Below are 20120 nucleotides of genomic sequence, written 5' to 3' on the forward strand. Positions count from 1 at the left end.
AATGCGATATCCAACATCAGCAAACAATGTCAGCGAAAGTCTGGAGCCTGTTGGTAGTAGGGTGATAGCGGGGAGGGGGGGAGGGGGGAGTTGCACTCCACCTCTTTTTCATTGGTTCCTGAAAGACCACTTGGAAGGCCTCTTTGATGGAGCAGCACCTCAGAACCTAAAGGGATTGTATTATTCATTTGTATTTTTTCCACTAAGTACAGTAGTGCTTATTTTTATCAGTGTTTATCTTACGGATTCATACACTTTCATTTTGTATTTGTATTATAAAATGATTGTAAGATCTTTAAGGTAGAGATTAATTTGGGGTTTTTTTTACTACAGTTTTTCAAATGCAAAATAATTGCTACAGCTTTCTCAAAGAAAGATGTCCAGTTGGGATTCAAATTCTTGGATAACTACAGTACAGTATGGTGCCGGTTTCACACTGGTTTGAACCCAGCTTTGCATCCCAAACTTCAGTAAATAACCCCCATTGTGTCTATAACTTCTATGTACTGGACACATTCAAATGTAGCTGGCTCATGTAACAGTATTTTAACATATGAATGTGAACATATTTCTAAGAGATATATCATTAATATTATTAGTATTGGCCTTTTTGGGGGTTCACTAACATGTACAATGATGGCATTAGTGCAGGGGTTCTTAACCACAATCCTCAAGACCCCCCAACAGGTCAGGTGTCAAGGATATCCCTGCTTCAGCACAGGTAGCTCAATCCGTGGCTCAGTCGCAGTGCTGAAGCAGGGATATCCTGGAAACCTGAGTTGTTGGGGAGGTCTTGCGGACTGAAGTTGAGTACCCTGCATTAGTGCATGTAGTGAAAGGGCAGAATCTCCTTTATACACGAACAATCGTCACACAAACGTTATAAAAAATCCAAGACATCTGGAAAAGCAATATTACTCATGTCACCCCACTGGAAACAATACTGCATACTGACGGTTGAAAGACATGTAAGACATTTTAAAGACAACCAACCTCCAATTTAATTTCTCAGTCCACCACATGTGCATAAGTCTCAAGTTAATAATAATAATAATAATAATAATAATAATATATTCTTCTATATTTCCTATATAGGTAATAATAAGAGAATAAGATACAGGAAATACTCCTCTGACTTAGAATCCTACATAATTACAAGGATAACACTGGGCTATTTGTGGCTGCATTTCACTTTTCAGATAAGACCTGCCCAGCACAGTGACAGGGATCTCTATATGAACCTGTTGTTTACACAACCAAGCTCATTGGCTCTCTGGCGGTTGCCTTCAGAATTCTGTATGTGCATGCATTCCACATTTCTTATTATACCAGATAATATATTTTATAATGTGAAAAACATTATTTTCTAAAAATGTAGATCCATAAAGCTTCCAGTTCTGTAGCACTGATTTAATTCATGTTTGTCGTAGCAGTTCCTGAATGAAATATGGACATCACTACTTGACAGCGATTCAAGAGCAGTGATAAGCCGTTCATATTGTGCTTTCTATCAGAGGATTAGTTTGATCCTCTCCAGCAATTTGTTTTTTTTGTCGAATAAACATCCATGCTTTAAAAAAAAAAGAAGGAAATGGCTCATTTCAATTGTACACCCAAAGCTGCCACACGGAGCATAATATTCTTAAAACCGATACCCTGCAAAAGGTGACATATTTCAAAATAGCCGAAAAATCCACAATGGACTACAGCTCTACTTGATGACGACAGCATATTTTAGTATAAAAATAATTAGACTAACTTCATCTGTGTGAATGGCAGCTGTGACAGCTAACACCTACAGTAGCAATGCTCAGCTCCAATGTACTATATTATATGCTCTAAGCTTTGGGTGCCCACATAATTATTCTTCCTCTAGGTTCTTCACCACCTTGCCCATGGCCAAATAGGAATAGGATAAGGACTGCAGAATGTTACAGTCATGTATACGCCATGGAACGACTAAAATAGCTTCTGACACAAGCATCTTATTTCTGATTTGCATATGGCAACATGGAGGCCACAAGGATCTCAAACAGAATTCAATGTCTTTAAATCTGTAACCTTTCCCGATAGAGGAAAGTCAATTCTCCAACAAATACACGTAATAACTACATTATCGCTGCAGCGTTTGAAGTTCGGCTTGTCTAAGAAAAGAGGATACTGTTGCTAAAAAGATTAAATGTTAATTTTTTGCAGGTCACTTTTAAAGCAGCAATCCCACCTACTCGTAGAGGTAGCTACCATATATTTACCAAACCCCATCTCCATATAGAAGCCTAACATATATACCAATATATCCTATACCAGGGTGAGAGAACCAGTTTAATCATCGTTTTATTACATATCACTGGACCAGGGATTAATCATCCGTGTGCTTGTTTGTTATTTTGTGTTGTCCACCTATATTTTATCCCACATTAACCATTAAAGTTTACGTTTTAAGTTACTTGTATTTACATTTTGGCGCGTGCTGTACCATAGGAGCCTTCTTACTTGCTTTGGCAAGTTTCTTTGTTCCTCATATCTATACCCCATGGCAGAACCAATTTAGCACAGACTGTATCAAGAGGACACCGCCACTCCCCCTCCCCTTTTTTAATGCTTTTAATAAAGATCAAGCCTGCCATTACCCCTACCTGTCAATAATACATCTGTTTTATATATGTGTAGTCAGGTCCCCGTTGGTCCCTGTTGATCCCTCTTACCTCCGCTGGGGTTGGTGAGGTGCGCGGGTGCACACAGCGAGTGCCGGGGGTTGCGGTCAGTTGGAGAGATGATTGGGTTGCCGGAGCTACTCGGAGGGTAAGGGCGTCACCATTTTGGAATTAGCCGCGCATGCGCGGAAGCACTCGCGCATGCGCAGAGAGCTCACAAGTTGCGGCGGCCATGTTGCAACACCCCGCACATGCGCATTGAAGTAGGAGTGTGGTGGTCATCTTCTATTATTCCCCGCAGGGGAACTACAGTTCCCAGCAGCCTCTAGAGCTGCTCCTCATATGGGCTGAGACAGCCTATAGGGCTGCAAGGATCTTGTCAGGCAAGAGATACTTTTGGCGCGCTGGAGGGAGACCACGCCAGTTGGAGAAGGGACGCAGAGGGGTAAGGTAGTGTCTGGGTGCAGGTAGCATCCCATACTAGGCCAGATACCCCCTTAGGCCCAGATAGGCCCGACTCACAGTAGGTTGTGGCTGCTACAGGGAAAGCCCATAGCTAGGAACATTTCCCCAGTAGCTGCTGATAGTCAGAGTATAGCACCTGTGAGATGCCACGCGGTGATTGTGGCCTGTGGTCTGAGACCAGACCACCGTCGTAGTAATAGACTTTCAAAGGTGAGACCCTATAACCGGAGTTCACCCCACACAGAGGCGGACGCCTTCGCCGAAGATGATGTCGCTGGATAAGCGGATCCCAGATGGTTATTCGGCAGCACCCGGGTACTGGAGTACCCAGGCAGGTACCTCACCTAAGTGCACCAACAGTTCATGGGGTAGCGCCACTCCATACACTTTTGGGTGGGCCCGGACATTGGGAAAGGACATCAGGGTATTGGTGATGTGCTTAAAGAAAGCAAACCCGGAAAAGCAAAACATATTAATTTTTAACACGATACAAATAAGTAAAACAGTTACTTTTAAAGACACACCAGGCGACTATATACATTTTTATATAGGTGTGAAACAGGGGGTCCCCGGAGCTGAGGCACATTGATTTCAGCTCCAGGAACCCCCTGCTTCCCAAGACACTAACCTCCATAGGTACTGCCATTATCTCTCTGCAGTTTAAAGTTCCCGCGTCATGTGGGCCAATAGGAAGACACAAGGGATGACACCACGGCTTCCTATTGGCTTGCAGGACGCAGGACTGTAAAACTGCTATATTGTGAAACCCAGACAGGACTTCTACCGGCAGCACCTACAGAGGTAATTATCTCGGGAAGCAGGGGGTCCCCGCAGCTGTAATCAACACAGTTCAACTCCGGAGACCCCCTGCTTCACACCTATTTTTTTTTTTAAATAAATAGCGTTGCTTGGAGTGCCTCTATAAGGGCGAGTGAATATTTCTAGAGATTAAGAAACAGAAGACAACAGCGTTCTTTCCTTTTTACCCCTGTGAAGCTCCTGCGCTGCTGTCTTTAGAAATGCCATGCTTTTTACATTCTGCGGTTGCATTTTGGAGAATCAGTTGCTATAAACATTGACCCCAGAGGTCACCGTGTTTACTGCTGGTGACAAGGAAATAAAAATGTGAAACACTAAAAAAAAAAAAACATGGGTCAGAACAGCATGAACTAAACTTTTGTACTATTAAATAATAGTTATTTTATTTTCTGAGGAGCAACAATCCGAAATACAATTAGTTTATTTAAAAAAACAATATGAAAGTTATATTATTCTGGTGATGGTGCCAGTGTGGTTTGAAACATCCAATGAGGAAAAAAATGGGTGTATATAGCGCTAAAAAAATCTTGTGCAGTGACAATAATATTATAATGTGATAGTGCACACAAATATATAATTAGGCTGCCAGGTGATACCAACTCCAAGACAGGTTGGAAAAACAAGACAAATGATAAACAATACAGACCGGCGCCAATTAGTCCAAGGTGATATTAATGTCCAGCACTGAAAGAGTCTCAGAATAGTAGATAGCTGCAGTAGTATCTTCACAGCTTGTCTTCAATGTTTGGACTCCATAATTATATGCATGGGAGAAAAAATAGACAAAGAAAACATATCATAGTGCAGTATGCAAATAACCAAACATGCAGGACAAACAGGACAAGACAAACACTACATAAAACAGGCAAGGCTGACTAATCCTACAATAAAGTATTTATTAACACAGTAAAATGAAAATATGAGGTAGCACACGTGGGATCCGGTGGGTAAAAACCGGAATCCTACTTACAGGACTGCCACAGGACATAAGCAGGGGTGCAAGGATAGATGGTAACCGGCAGCAGCTCCGTTTTTTCAGTCCTCAGACCTCCAGGGATCTCTCTCTCTCCGTGACCGGAAGCGCGTCACACAAGGCTAGCAGCAGATTTCCGGATTCAGCTTGACAGACAGCACCAGGAGCTCCACGAGATCCGTCAAGCCGCGTGGTGTGACGCGCTTCCGGTCACGGAGAGAGAGAGATCCCTGGAGGTCTGAGGACTGAAAAAACGGAGCTGCTGCCGGTTTCCATCCATCCTTGCACCCCTGCTTATGTCCTGTGGCAGTCCTGTAAGTAGGATTCTGGTTTTACCCACCGGATCCCACGTGTGCTACCTCATATTTTCATTTTACTGTGTTAATAAATACTTTATTGTAGGATTAGTCAGCCTTGCCTGTTTTATGTAGTGTTTGTCTTGTCCTGTTTGTCCTGCATGTTTGGTTATTTGCATACTGCACTATGATATGTTTTCTTTGTCTATTTTTTCTCCCATGCATATAATTATGGAGTCCAAACATTGAAGACAAGCTGTGAAGATACTACTGCAGCTATCTACTATTCTGAGACTCTTTCAGTGCTGGACATTAATATCACCTTGGACTAATTGGCGCCGGTCTGTATTGTTTATCATTTGAAATATCCAATGAACTATGTTTATGTTCAAAATGTGAGTGTAAACTTTGAAACCTGTCTTTGTGCAATATATATTTATATAGACATACTACACCATTGTGACTTTTCCTTGCTTTACGAGAAACACTGGATCTAAAGACACATCCCAAAGGAGGATCCACTACAGTGCTCCTATCACAGAGAGAGGTACTGTAGATCTCTGATATGCTTATCTATTTATCTATACTACAATTAATCTGTGAGTGGGACAAATACATTTTTTTTTAGATAGACGTTCACTTTCACAACTGGCTACACCACTTTTTGCATTTTCTATTTCCCACATATCCACGACGTGTTCTGCAAGCGCACCCCTTATTTGGAAGACGACGCACTATCTTGGACCAGAGGACGGTCCATCTAAAGGGTTCTGAGCTGCTGCATTTATACCTTATACTTTATGCACATTTTCCTTTTTCACTTCATTTGGGTGGAGGTTGTACGCATTAATTATTTTTAAGGTATTCACATTTATCACAAAATATTTTATGTAAATCGGTACACCTCCGGCCGCTACTTATTTTCCTGGGCCCTACCAGTGTAAGTCCTGGTAGGTGCAGGCAGTGGATGGGTTAAATCCTTCATAAAGGCCTTGTGGTGCTATTGCAGCCTTAGATACATTTGATGTATCCAAGGGTGGGCCAAGCAGCAGCCAGAAAGTGTCAGCCTGAGGGGTGGATACTGGTTGGGTCACATGCTGGATGTGATGGGCTGTCAGTACCCAGACTGTTATAGGGCAGGGTTACAAGCACAACCAAAGAGTATAAATACTGGCACTTTCCCAAAAGTGGGTGTTTCTCTTTCCTCCCTCTGTGGAGGGAAGTACAAAGTACTGATGAAGTAAAAGTGGGGCGCTTACTGATGCTTTCCCAAGGCGCGTGGTACCCACGTAATTATAGCAGAAAAGCTGGGAACCCATCCTGACGCAATACCAGGGAGATGGTTGCCCATACACTACCCATGTGCCCATGAAGAAAAAGGGAGCTACACAAAGTACTTTCTAGCACCCTACAATGGTGGTTTTCCCTGTGGAGGAACCCGCGTGGCTGCAGGACTCTAGTTTACAAAATGACGGTTCTAGAAATCTGGGAAAACTACCACAAAATGGTGGTTCCCGCTACACCAGGGAAGCCGCATGGTTCTTTGCAAAAGTTGCAGGTGATTTTGCAAGCTTCTCTTTATCCAGTTTGCAGAAATCAGCGTGAACTGCCAAGACCGCACCCCCTTCTTGCTCCAGGATTGGACTATTGTGTTCACCAGGGGGAGGAGCTAGGCATGCACAAGTTATTCTGCCAGAGGCAAGGAGCTCAGACACACCTGCCTTCAGTACTCACCAGAAGTGTGTGCAAAGCTTCTCCTTTGTCTCCTGTTCTGAACTGTTCCATCCGGAGCCAAAAGTAAAACGAAAAAAGTATCCCTATAGTGCGTACTCTCTGCCTCTTGATCAGAACTATGTTTTTTATTTTTTTCTAAAAGAGATGAATTTTCATCTCCACTAAAATATGTTTTATTCAGCACAAAATTAATTTATAAAACCTATTTTCAAACAGCATATCAAAGTAAACCTATATATGAATGGGAATAGTTTGATAATTATTGACCATCACTAATACAAGGTGTATTGATACTAGTACACTCCAGCAGGGTTATGTGACGGGAGCTTTGTGACAGGCTATAAAATACACCAAATAACTGGGTTGAACTGAATGAGGCTTAGATATAATAAAGTATATTTATTCCTTAAATTGGTGAACACAGCAATATAGTACAGTAACAGGTAAGAAGTTGCACTTACTTGGGGGTGGGGAATGAGAAGTATCAAGTAGCAATTCTCCAGCAATCAGGTAACAATTCAGATGGTATAGAAGACAAAGGATATAGGGTTGACCACAGTTTATATATCTTTTGTGACCCTATCCTTAACATTAAGTTCCAGCTATTGGGTAACAATTAGCTGTAGCCAATCTTTAACGTGGGAACACATTGTAATCCATGCCCCCCTGCTAGTTAGCTCATGCGCACTAGGACCCTGGGGTCTCATTTCTGTAGCCCCACATTTACATCGGGAATGCCAGCCAGTCTACCAAATGGAATTTCTGGCAGGATACCCTTTGTTGGAAGGTGTAAAATATGACACTCACAGGCTGCTCTGGCTTGAGTCGTCTCCGCCCTCAGATAAACAGTGAGGGTGGTAAAATCCTTTGAACAACACTTAAGTCCTAGACATTGGGTCGCCTCTCTGACCATATGCTTCCTTGTATGCAAAGGAATTTCCTCTGGGTTTTATCCCTGCCTTGGGATACAGTGTTATAGGTAAAATACAAACATATTAAAATATCTGGTTCCGTTGGGTCTAGTGTGTCCAAGCTACCCAGATCTTAATGCCGGAACTGGGACACCATATGGTTCGCGTTCCAGCCCGCTACGACCTTCGGAACCGGAGTTACACAAATACAACTTAAACCGTTTCCTATTTTAATACAAAAATCTCCGCTGTAAATTAAATCACGGTTTTTCACTAAATCCCCATTGAAAACAACGGGCTCCGCCGCCATAGACTTTCAATGGCAAACTGCCGCCGTTGGCGGCTATGGGAATCCGCCGCCATAGACTTTCAATGGGGCATCACCGCCGTTGAAGTCTTTGGGGTTTCTCCGCCATAGCCGGTCAATGGAAATTGGCCGCCATTGGAGTCTATGGGAGAATTCCCGAACTTTCAAGGGGGTCCATACTCCGTCGGGTTGGTCCAAGAGGGTCAAGGATGGTTCTGCATCCATGCCGGAGCAGTGCCTACAGATACCCCAAACCCTGGCCCTCAGGACCCTCCGGAACCGGAGGTATGGATTCATGGTTTTTAGCTTTTCACACTTAGTCAAATTCCTAGGCTGTTTCTGCCGCCGCCATTGGAACCTATGGCGCGACCCGCTCTCTCGGCACGACCCTTCTCGGGGGTCCAGGATACGGGGACCCGGTGGTGGTCGAGTGGGGGGAGGTCTAGGGACTAGGGGCAAAAAGAATTTTATTTCTGGGGGCCCTAGAACTGTAGATTCCCATGCCACTTAACGTTGAACTTGACTAATAAGTGATCAAAGCTCTTTTTCAGAAAAAGTATCCGCTTTGCGGTTTTGCGGTTTGGATGGCAGCCAACTCGTTCCTGGAAAGCGCCGTCGACGAATCTCCATTGAAGTCAATGAGCCCATTGACTTACAATGGGAAACCGCCGCTCCTCCTCTCAGACGCCATCTGCTGGTCTACGAGGGAAACAGGTCCAAAACAGCAAGATCCGCCATTGAAATGCATTGAGCTCTAATGGCGGCCTATGGGACTCTGCAAAATGGTGCCTGAAAAGGCGGGAAAATTACACAAAGGGCTATAATCACTGAATAACTATTAACCCTTGCCCTCCCGGATGGATCCCAGTGTGTGTGTGATGCAGACAGTGATATAACAAGATATCACAATAAAGCATGGGGACATTGGAATATACATTTGCATGTAATAACAAGGGATAAACCACATTTCTGGACTGCAGCCCAGTTAACCCCTTGTCTCCCTGGTGAGGTCAGGGGATGGCCAAATGGGGTGCAATCCCTTTAATACCGGGCCACCCCCTTTCTATATACAAGACGTGATCTGTGTTAAATAAAATATATAATCAACCAATTGTTCCCTGTGAATGGTAAGTATATAATCGGTTTCTTGGTTTTGCTTGCTATTAATATAGGTCAGAGAAACGATACATACTCTGGTATTTAGATATTGATACCAGCATCAATGAAGAGCATATATTTAGTACAGGTGAGTACTTATATAGATGTTAAGCGTATCTGTTAGCCTGTTATATGCATGTAGCATTCAAGTATACATACAAGGCGTCATATAAAGCTCATAATTTCAACCCTTTTGCAAGCGCCGTGTGCTCCCTTCTGGGTGCACTACTTTGCGTCTTTGTCAACCAGATATATATACTTTTTGTATTGGTTGACTTAAATGGTGTCTTATTATTCCTTTTATAAGTCACAATTGTGATTTCGTCACCATTTATTGTCCATGCATATATATATGTGTATATATACTGTATATGTTAGACGAACGTACATTAGAAGCTCTTTAGCTATATCCGTGAGAAAAAGGCTAAGTGTGTGCTCTTAAGACATTCTGTCCGTTTTGCGCTATATATTTCTTTAAAGTACTTATCTCTGCTGCGTATGTATCTCTCAAACCTAGCTGCTAGTGGATTCCTTCACGGTGCACATCTTTGTTAAGCTAGCTAGGAGATAGAAAGTGTCTTATGGTCAAATCAACTCGCAACCTTTGTTGCAATCTTGCTGCTAAACGGATGACAGTGATGTCATCATCACCCGACGCGCATTTCGTTCACTGCCAGAACTTCATTGGGGCCTACCTACTATGGTTCCTGTGCTGCATCTGGTGGGGTGATTCCCGAATCGGAGGTCGACTCTCTATGCCAAGAAGAGGGGATGGGAAGCTCCCTTTACGGCTCTGCTGCATGGTTTGGGGCCCTACGCAACGTACCCGATTTGGATGTAGAGCGGCAGGTTCCGGAGATCGACACCTGGTCCCCGATGGAGGTCCGGAACTTTGACCCACGTTGGGACCGAGCGCAGGAGGCTGTGGAAATGTACCTACGTCATCGCCAGGAGATGCACGAGGCCCGCGCTCAAGCTGCTGGGGCTGCTGGAGCCATTGCCTCGGGACATGCCGGCCGGCACCACCCCAGATGAGTGCAAAGCGATGCCGATTACAGCTCCATCGCCAGGAGAAGAGAAGGCTGCTAGCCGTCCGGCCGGATGAGCTTAACAGCTGCTGCTACCTCCCCGGTGAGTGCTAAGTCCTCGGATTCATTTTCCCTGCAGTACCGTGGGAGAAAAGAAGAACGGAGCTTCCATGATGCTGCAGACGTTGCAGCGACTGGATATAGTACTGCCAGGGGCCGTGGCATAGGGAGCATTGCCGGGACTGTGGACACTTTTATTGCTCCTCTTTGGCAGACCCCAATAGTCTCTCAGTTCCAGGACTATAATGTGCCATTCAGCCCCATACAGCCAGAGTACCCCTTTCTGATTTACCCTGTTAAACCCGTGACCTATCGGCCCTTGTCACCGGTAATGCCCGTGGTTCCCATGAATTATGTTGTTATGCCTGCATTACATGTTACACCTATAGTGGGTGCCTTACCATGGTGGAGGGTCAACGCGAGGCTGAAGAATAGAATGAAATAGAGCGTTTGACAACAGCATGGGGTGTGGGGCGCAATATTCATAAGAACAGGGTGGAGTGTATCTCCGAGTCTGGGAACAAGCGGTGCTATTCAGTAAACGTGCCTGATAGTAAGGGTAATATGGTGAAGAAACCAGATCCAGCCCACTACTACTGAGGTACTGTAGCCCTAGTACCACTCATGTTAGATCCAGGTTCCAGTTGGGGATGGATATGTATGGTACTGTTGTATTGCAATGTATTAATGTATGCTCATGTTTTGCGTTTAGGATAATTCACGGTTGTTGTACAGTATGGGATGTTACGCCTACTGTAGTCCAAGCGGGGCGTTGGAATTTCACCAGGGGGAGAATGTAGCCTAGCCTCTGGCCGCTACTTATTTTCCTGGGCCCTACCAGTGTAAGTTCTGTTAGGTGCAGGCAATGGATGGGTAATTCCTTCAGAAAGGCCTTGTGTGCTAATGCAGCCTTAGAAACATTTGATGTATCCAAGGCGAGGCCTAGCAACAGCCAGAAAGTGTCAGCCTGAAGGGTGGATACTGGTTGGGTCACATGCTGGATATGATGGCCTGTCAGTATCCAGACCTGCCCTGTTATAGGGCAGGGTTACAAGCACAACCCAAGAGTATAATTACTGGCACTTTCCCAAAAGTGGGTGTGTCTCTTTCCTCCCTCTCTGGAGTGAACAGCAACTTCCCTGGTCTCACAAGGGGACTCAGGAGGAGCACCATGAAGGAGGAAACTTGGATGGGCCTCAAGCCTTGAAGTGACCTTCTTAGGGGAAGCAAGGAAAGTGATGTACCTGCTGTAAGATCCTGAACATGCAATAAATACCATGGAAACATCTATCAGAGTGATTAACTGTCTTGGGCTAAAGACAGGTGTCAGTCTGGGCATCCTTCTATCCAGAGGATTCATGCTGACTGGAGGCGCTGCAACCACAAATAAGGTACCCTGTAAATCCTGTCCTGTTCTCCCCACAACAACGCGGACCACTCAGCCCTTCTGTTACCTCACAGGTACGCACCACACCGCAGTAAATATGGAGTAGCAGACCAAATCTCACTTAGGGTGGGTGTAAAGGGGTTACATATATATAATAATCGTAGTTTGGGTATTAGCACTTGCTGTGTATTTGTTGCACTTTGCATTTTTGCCTATTAGATCTAGGAGCACCCGGTTACACCCCCTTTTGTATAAGCAGTGACATGCCTTATATATGGATTATGCCTCTTTATACTTATTTACAATACAGTAAGGTGTGTTTTTGTTTTTCATACACGTTTATTTATTGTGGCATATTGCTGTTTAAACTTCACTTACTTATGCACCATGGTCCTGTTAACATTTTGTGAAAGCGCTTAACATGCTACATTACTTCCGACACTTAGGACATGAAAGGAATGCCACAATATCTTTGTAAATCAGCAGTCCTTGAGAGATTGCTACACACTCCTACGTGATAAAGCTTTATCCCAACTAATCCTTCTCCTGGTCAAAACAGGGTGGTTGTTAAGAATAAAATCACTCCCCTCCTGAGCCCACACACATAAAGGGATCACATCGTATAATTCAATTCTAAACTGGTGCAGCTGATATGTGAAGAACTATGATTTTGGCCCAACATAACACTAATGTACCACTGTTACTAAAACTCTGCATAATGTAGAGGAAATACCACATGATAACATATACTGTATTTGAATGCTTTTTTATGTTTTTAGCCCCAAACATTTATGACATACAAAATGTCACTAGTATATTTTAGCCCAGTTGGTAGGAGGGCAGGAATTGTTCCATATATGTAAGGCCAATCCTTTTACAAGCTGCATACTTCACAAAGGGAGGAGCGCAGGTAATACTGTATGTACAGTATTTATAACATAATGTATGTCTTCTATCTAAGAATGATCTTTGTGCAGCTCTAAGGAACCGTACAGTTTAACAAGGATCCCAGGCATGAACCGCTGTTTTAGTCAGAGAATCACACTGCCATTGCTGTACAGTCAGGGTTGCCACCTTTTACTGAAGGTTAACCTGGAGACAACATTTTTACATTTCGCGCTTACCTTCGGCAGCGGCGGCGTCTCCCTGGCATCGTTCCAACATCCTCCTGGCATCTCCTGCTGCAACCCATCAATATGACCGCGCGGCGTCACATGGCGCTGCGTTGCCATGACAACGGGATGCTAAGTGACATCACGGCGTCACGCGGCATCAAGTTGCCCTGACAATGATCGACACCTGGTCTTATGGCGCCGAGGCATCATGTGATGTCACGTTGTCATGGCAACGCGGCACCTCGTGACGTCACGTAGCGTCCCATTGTCATGGCAATGGGTGTCAGGTGATGCTGTGACATCACATAGTGTTCCCATTGACATGGTAATTGGGCGCCATTTGATACCACACGGCCATATTGACAGGAGTTACTTGCAGGGGAAGATGCTGAAAGGAACGCCACCGCCGAATGCTACCACCCAGAGGTTTACTAGGTAAGCCCAGAGATACGTGGTCAAAACCCGTAGTCTCCGGGTCAAACCATTGGTGGCAACCCTGTGTACAGTAGATACCATGCACATGATTAATGGCCATTATGCTTGCTGTTTTGGAAGACTACAGGTTAGACGTCCACATTAATGGTCCTCTGGTTAGCATATAGGTACAAGTCTCATTTAACCTGTTTGATACTGGAGTGACTTGCAACTTAATGTATAGCAACTATTGGATTCACCTATGTCATCAACTTTAAAGCATACTCAACAATGAATGAGTAACAATCATGTATATTTTCTTTAAACTTGACTTTGCCTCTTTATTTTGATTCAGTGAAGTGGTTAGAGAAAAAAAAACCCACAGGTGGTAATATCTAAAGGAAGAAAAAAATCCTCACAGGTGTAATTATCAGTTTTCAAGACCACATAATATTTTCCTCACGTGTTATCTGTTAACAGGATGATCCAATAAAGTGTACAACAAATCACACACAATCTATATTTCTCCAGAATCAATATGTTTCCCACAGCTCCACACTCCAGCAACATGCATTATTAAATATGGAACAGCATGGCAGGAGTTATCATTGACAACGGATATTCTTGAGATACTGTAGTAACATTTTATACTTGGTCAGAGCAAGTAGGAAAACAAAGGTCAGTCGTATAGGCGAGAAACACCATTGTGTACTATGAACTCAGAACTGTTTAGAATTTGTTTCAGGAAACAAGTTTGTTAAATGTAAAAGAAGATAATTCTGGTTAATGAACGAAATCCTCAAAAAGCACAATACAACTGGCATGCTGTATATGGTTATGTTAATGTTTAATGCAAACAGTCATTTTGTATGTGTATGCTATACTGTAAAGCGACTTGTAAATTAAGGAATATATACAGTACTAAGGGGTAGATCCTCAGAGGGGTGTTCATTTTTTAACGTTCCGTTATCTCAGTTTAACCTATCCACACAGGTGCTTAGTGCAAAGATGTCCTAGCATTTTCCTTAAAAATAACGGATCCTTACAAGGCTTGCTCATATGCAAATCATATGGTAATGGGCAGGTTACCTTACAACGGGGATCCTTGAGCCTCCGGTACTGTTAGCACATGATAATAACGCTACCATATTTAGCACCCTCCATAGGTATCCCTTAGTCACATCCAGATCCTGATTATCATTGCGTTATTTCTTGGAATAGCCTAAAAGCAATGTACTACTGAGTATCGGACTTAACCCTTTCATTACAAAAAGTTGCGTGTGTCATACAAAGACCTGTATGGGATATATGGATCATATAAATGTCGTAAACTATATTATGTTTTTTAGTGATTAAATTAATATGTGTGCGTGAATTAATATGGTATATAATGTAATAATGGCAATGGGAGAAACTGTCAAAAACAATTTCACGGCATTTCCCGAGCTTTCCATTCAAAATCTGTTCCGCGGTGTAAAATCCGGCGGCGGATTGTTCCAGTTTCAATCCGTGCGGGTGAATAAAAAAAAAAAACGCAATTGGATACAATGCGCTGGTGGATTTTACCAATCCAATAACGCGGATTCCGCGGTCCTGGATTGGATTGTCGGTGATAGAAAAAAATATGAATCGCCCTTTTTGCGTCTGATTCGTGAAAATCAACGGAGCAAAGAAAGGGGCCGATCCGCGGCGAATCCACCCCCAAAAATCCGCCCATCTCTAATAATGACTGCAGAAAGTGTGGGTGTACAATGATGTATATCCATACGTACTGCAACAATATGATTTCATATTTCATTTATATTAATGTACTATTAAAATAAACGAAGGATGGTCATTATTACATTATATACTGTACCATATAATTAAGTGAAAAAGTTCATGTGTAAAAATGATACGTTTCTAATATTATAACAAGATTTGCATTAGTTTTTGGTAACACAAATTAAAATCTCTGTTAAGAACGCGCCTTAAAGTTTGACCAATGTCAAATACCAGTGTATTGGAAACGGCAGGTAACGTAACGATGGTGGTTTCGCTAACGGCTTTATTTACTGTATGCACAAGATTAGCTTTGAGAATCCCGGTTATATGAAGGAAAAATAACATCCGTTACCTAATTAAGTAAAATAACATGATTTGCTCTTATTTGGCGCACTTTCGAGGATCAACCTCTAAGACCGACTGTAACTTGTGCAGGAAGAAAGAGGTTTTATGTCGTCATGTCTTCACTGCTATAATAACTAAGGTAGAAATGAGTGAAGGTTGTGTTAAAGTTACCATAACTGCAAGTAATTGTCTCAATTGTTGTTCTAGAAAGTTGAAACATGCAGCCCATATGATTTTAACAATTCCTTTATTTTCAGGAGAGCATAGATCTGGGGGAGATTATGTTCTCCCTATGCTATTTACCTACGGCGGGGAGAATGACGCTAACAGTGATCAAGTGTAGAAACCTCAAGGCGATGGATATCACGGGTTCATCAGGTACGTTCTTAATGAAAACAAAACCTGTTTGTTAAATAATACAATGTGGTGAATAGAAGCAGCAGCAAGCCATATGGGTATAGGTCATTTCTTATTCTCCAAATTTCCTTAGTTGATCACTTGACCTTCAAGGACTAAAGCAGGAGTGGCCAACTCCAGTCCTCAAAGGCCACCAGCAGGTCAGGTTTTAAGGATATGCCTGCTTCAGCACAGGTGCCTCTGTAGGTGGCTCGATTGAGCCACCTGTGCTGAAGCAGAGACTGAGCCACTTGTGCTAAAGCAGGGCTGGCCCACCCCTGCTTTATTCGGTTATGTTAAATCTCGAATAATCTAACTTTCCAAAGTACATGTTATGGGAAAGATTGTGGAGAGCAAATTTATAAAAAAGCTTATGAAGCTCCAAGCGTTTGTGTTTGAAACTTACTTTACTAAACCATCATGCAGCTTCATTCATGTAAGAGGTTGAAGAACTTTGATCACTTTTTCTTGGAAATGGTATTGCAAATGCAGAAGCAAAATCTATAAAGGGAAACGTAACACCTGCAGTTCAGCCTGAGACAAAGTTAACAATGGGTTTCTGATTGCATAATGTTTCTGCATCCAATTATAATCTGCACAACTGGGAGCAAAATTACTTGAATGATTTTTAAAAGGTCCATGCAAGTAACGGCAATTTCTGTTACCAGCATATGTAATTATATAGTGCTTCAGGTGGTGATTAGACGAACAATGACGTGTGTTGTGGTTCTCTCCACCAATGACCTAATGACAACGTCCTCTGATTCTAGATCCCTATGTGAAAGTGTCACTGATGTGTGAAGGTCGGAGACTGAAAAAGCGGAAAACAACCACAAAAAAGAATACTCTAAATCCGGTTTATAACGAGGCCATCATTTTCGATATCCCTCCCGAGAATATGGACCAGGTCAGCCTCTCTATAGCCGTTATGGACTATGATAGGTAAGCACCATTCTCTAAGGCAGGGGAGTGCAAACTGGGGGGGATAAGATTTTTTTTGGGGGGGCACGGCAGTTAGAGAAGTCCCATGCTCTTCCCCAAAGCATTTAAATTAAATGCCGGGGAGCACGCGAGGCCTTTGTAACTCATGTCACATGACCACGTGGCGTTATTTGACGCCGGAACAAGGGCAAGGGGGGGGCACGATCAATGGGGGAGAGCAGGCAGGGAACTGAACTCAGTCGCTTGTTATCATAATGAACAGCGTTTTACATTGGTTAAAAAATGTAATCACATTTATTCAATGGAGAGCTTCATTATTTCCAGAGGGATAAAGAATTCTTACTAGCAGAGACTGGAGGAAAACAAATAATAATTAAAACATTTTTTATTATGTATATTACAATAAAGAAAGGTCCGGTAGAAAACATACAGATGTACTCATGGCTTCCTTGTCCTTGAATGGTGGAGTTTTTTTATACATTGACTATTAACTTTAAAACAATTGGCGTTTCCATGCAATTGTGCCCTGATAGGCATTATCAGTTTAAGGCATAACACCCTATGTATTAAGTGCTATAAACATGCATCGAGGCACACATCAAATCTCAAATATATATATATATATATATATGTTGTTTTTATATGTAAGTAACCTGTTAACAAGCACAAATGGGAGACACCCAATTATAACACGTTGTAACTCTTTATATTGCTCCAAAACTATTCCACACAAAACATGTGAGCAGGGTTAAACTTGAGGAAATCATTTGATATATTGATGTTAATAAAGAGTGTTGCCAATGCCTCTGTTAGTATCAACTATAAGTGGCAAATCTGTACAGTAAAAATAGGGAGTCTGCTAATGGGCAGTGTCATTAGTTGCCAAATTCTACCAGTACAACACCTATTCCCGAAAACTCTACATTTGCTGTTCGTAAGTACATCAAATGTCATTATTTTAATACTACGCAGGGATTACAAATGTCCCCACTTTAACCAGGGATTCCTTTCAAGTACTGTTACCATTTATGATTTGTTTAAAAAAAAGTGCAATTCTTGTGTATATTTTTCTATAATACAATGTAATTTCTCTTCAATTAATTTTTGTTGAAACATTTCAAAATGGGTAAGTGGGCCAAATGTAAATATGTTTCTGCTTCACCCAATTTCACAGGGTAGGGCACAATGAGGTGATTGGGGTGTGCAGAACAGGCCTGGATACAGAAGGCCTTGGCAGAGACCACTGGAATGAAATGTTGGCATATCCAAGAAAACCAATAACCCATTGGCACCCACTGGTAGAGGTATGTATCCCACTTGTTATTAATGCAGAAATGGTAAATGAGCGTGCTGTAATATAAAATGATGCTGAGTACTGTGAAAAACATGTATACATATTATATCTAGTAATTAAATTACTTGGCAAATTAAATGCATAGAACACCATCTGTATAATATCATGTTCTTAGAGGGGACTAAATTACCATAAGATATGTTCATGTTACAGCTGTGTGATACTTCAAGCAAGTCAAATGTTTTATTCATTTTAATGAGAACAACATGAACACATATATAATACAAGACACATGGCAGCTTTGCACTGACTGGCACCAAACCCAGTGTTAATGTGCAATAATGACATTATATTGGATAAACATCGACCATATGAGGAATTTGAATGTTTTTAATTTTGCCAAAAAATTGAGGTTTTGTAAGTCAGAATCTGAGGATTTTCTCTTCAATTTCAGCTGCCCGGTCAGGCGACCAGCTTTGACAGTCAAGGATCCTGTTCGTCACCTAAACCACCTGCCACACCGTAGATAGTGATTCTTCTATTCTACTCTCATGGCAAGTCCATGCAGACAGCAGCGGGTCCCTACAGAGCAGTCAATATGTACAGCAACCAATGTGAAATGAATTCATTGTGCAATGTACAACTTGTGATACACAGTAACAGCTCTCAACTTCTTCAACACCATCCATAAATGGGGTAACTAAAAAGGCTGGGGGCACCAGAGGGGAGTTGAAGCCTACCCAAGAATTATGAGGATACTTTTCGATTCCTACATATAGCTTGTGGTCTGTCACCATGTACATTGTTGTTAAATTTTTAATTCATTAAGGCACTCAGGAGCTGCAAAACTGCATAGTATTATAAGCCAACAAACAGACATTATCAAACGGGCACCCAGCTCCTGAGCACATGTGACACCAGCAGGAACAGTGTTGGTATTGGGTAGACCTTTCCGAACAGTTGGTAATGTTGCTCCCTTGGACAGTGCTGCTATATATAACTGTTCCCCAAACTGACAGGGTGGAACACTAAATTAGCAGGGGTTTCCCTATCTGCTGGAGGGGCCAAAAATGTAACACAATGCAATGCATAGGTGGCCCCTGTGGCAGGAAAGGGGTTAGTGTAATAATACGCAGAATGGATACATGTGTGGACAGCAGTCACAGTTACATAGTCAAACTAGCAAGTTAACGGGACAGTGATTTATATAGTTATTTGCAGATGTTGGTTAAAATCAATTGATTTCAGACTGACAAATGTAACCTAGTATTTGTGGCTTGCTGAATATTTGTCAAATCTGCCAGACCCTAATAATCATTAAGTCAACAAAATCAAGGGAATTTAGAAAAAAATAATCCTCAAGCAAGTATAAGTGCATATATATATATATATATATATATATATATATATATATATATATATATATATATATATATACAGTATATATAATCAAAAAATAAATAGATGATACTGTTCTGTGGCTAACGAAATGCTTTTATTTGTGCGAGCTTTCGAGATACACTGATCTCTTCTTCCGGCGATGTTACAATGAATGAAGCAAGGATTACTTAAAAACAGTGTTTTTAAGTAATCCTTGCTTCATTCATTGTAACATCGCCGGAAGAAGAGATCAGTGTATCTCGAAAGCTCGCACAAATAAAAGCATTTCGTTAGCCACAGAACGGTATCATCTATTTATTTTTTGATTATTGAAGCTCGGCTAACACGGTACTGATACCTCTACATGTATATATATATATATGTGATAAAAAATCACTGGCACTCCAATAGAAATTCAATAATGAATAGGTGCATGTCCCATATAAATAATAAAAGTATACATTACCGCATAGCAGCAAAAAGAGAGACAGCACTCAGGTGAATGAAAATAAATGTATTAAATACAGCACATAACTCCAATGTTTCGATCCCACAGGGGGATCTCCACCCTGAGGAAGATCCCCCGTGTGAGATCGAAACGTTGGAGTTATGTGCTGTATTTAATACATTTATTTTCATTCACCTGAGTGCTGTCTCCCTTTTTGCTGCTATGCGGTA

The 20120-nt window shown here is 42.1% G+C and overlaps 1 protein-coding gene across 1 annotated transcript in view; it reads left to right on the top strand.

Annotated features, from left to right (window-relative positions):
* Nucleotides 1-19433, top strand: part of SYT10 (synaptotagmin 10) — a 60283-nt gene extending 40850 nt beyond the window's left edge. Inside the window, exons 4-7 of the mRNA XM_075602820.1 lie at nt 15688-15808; nt 16597-16768; nt 17943-18072; nt 18517-19433. Coding sequence (XP_075458935.1) covers nt 15688-15808; nt 16597-16768; nt 17943-18072; nt 18517-18588 — 495 coding nt within the window. The 3' untranslated portion in view covers nt 18589-19433. The remainder of the gene's footprint in view (nt 1-15687; nt 15809-16596; nt 16769-17942; nt 18073-18516) is intronic.
* The last annotated feature ends 687 nt before the right edge of the window (nt 19434-20120 follow it).

This window comes from Ascaphus truei, chromosome 5, assembly GCF_040206685.1.
Source record: "Ascaphus truei isolate aAscTru1 chromosome 5, aAscTru1.hap1, whole genome shotgun sequence".
NCBI classification, from domain to species: domain Eukaryota; kingdom Metazoa; phylum Chordata; class Amphibia; order Anura; family Ascaphidae; genus Ascaphus; species Ascaphus truei.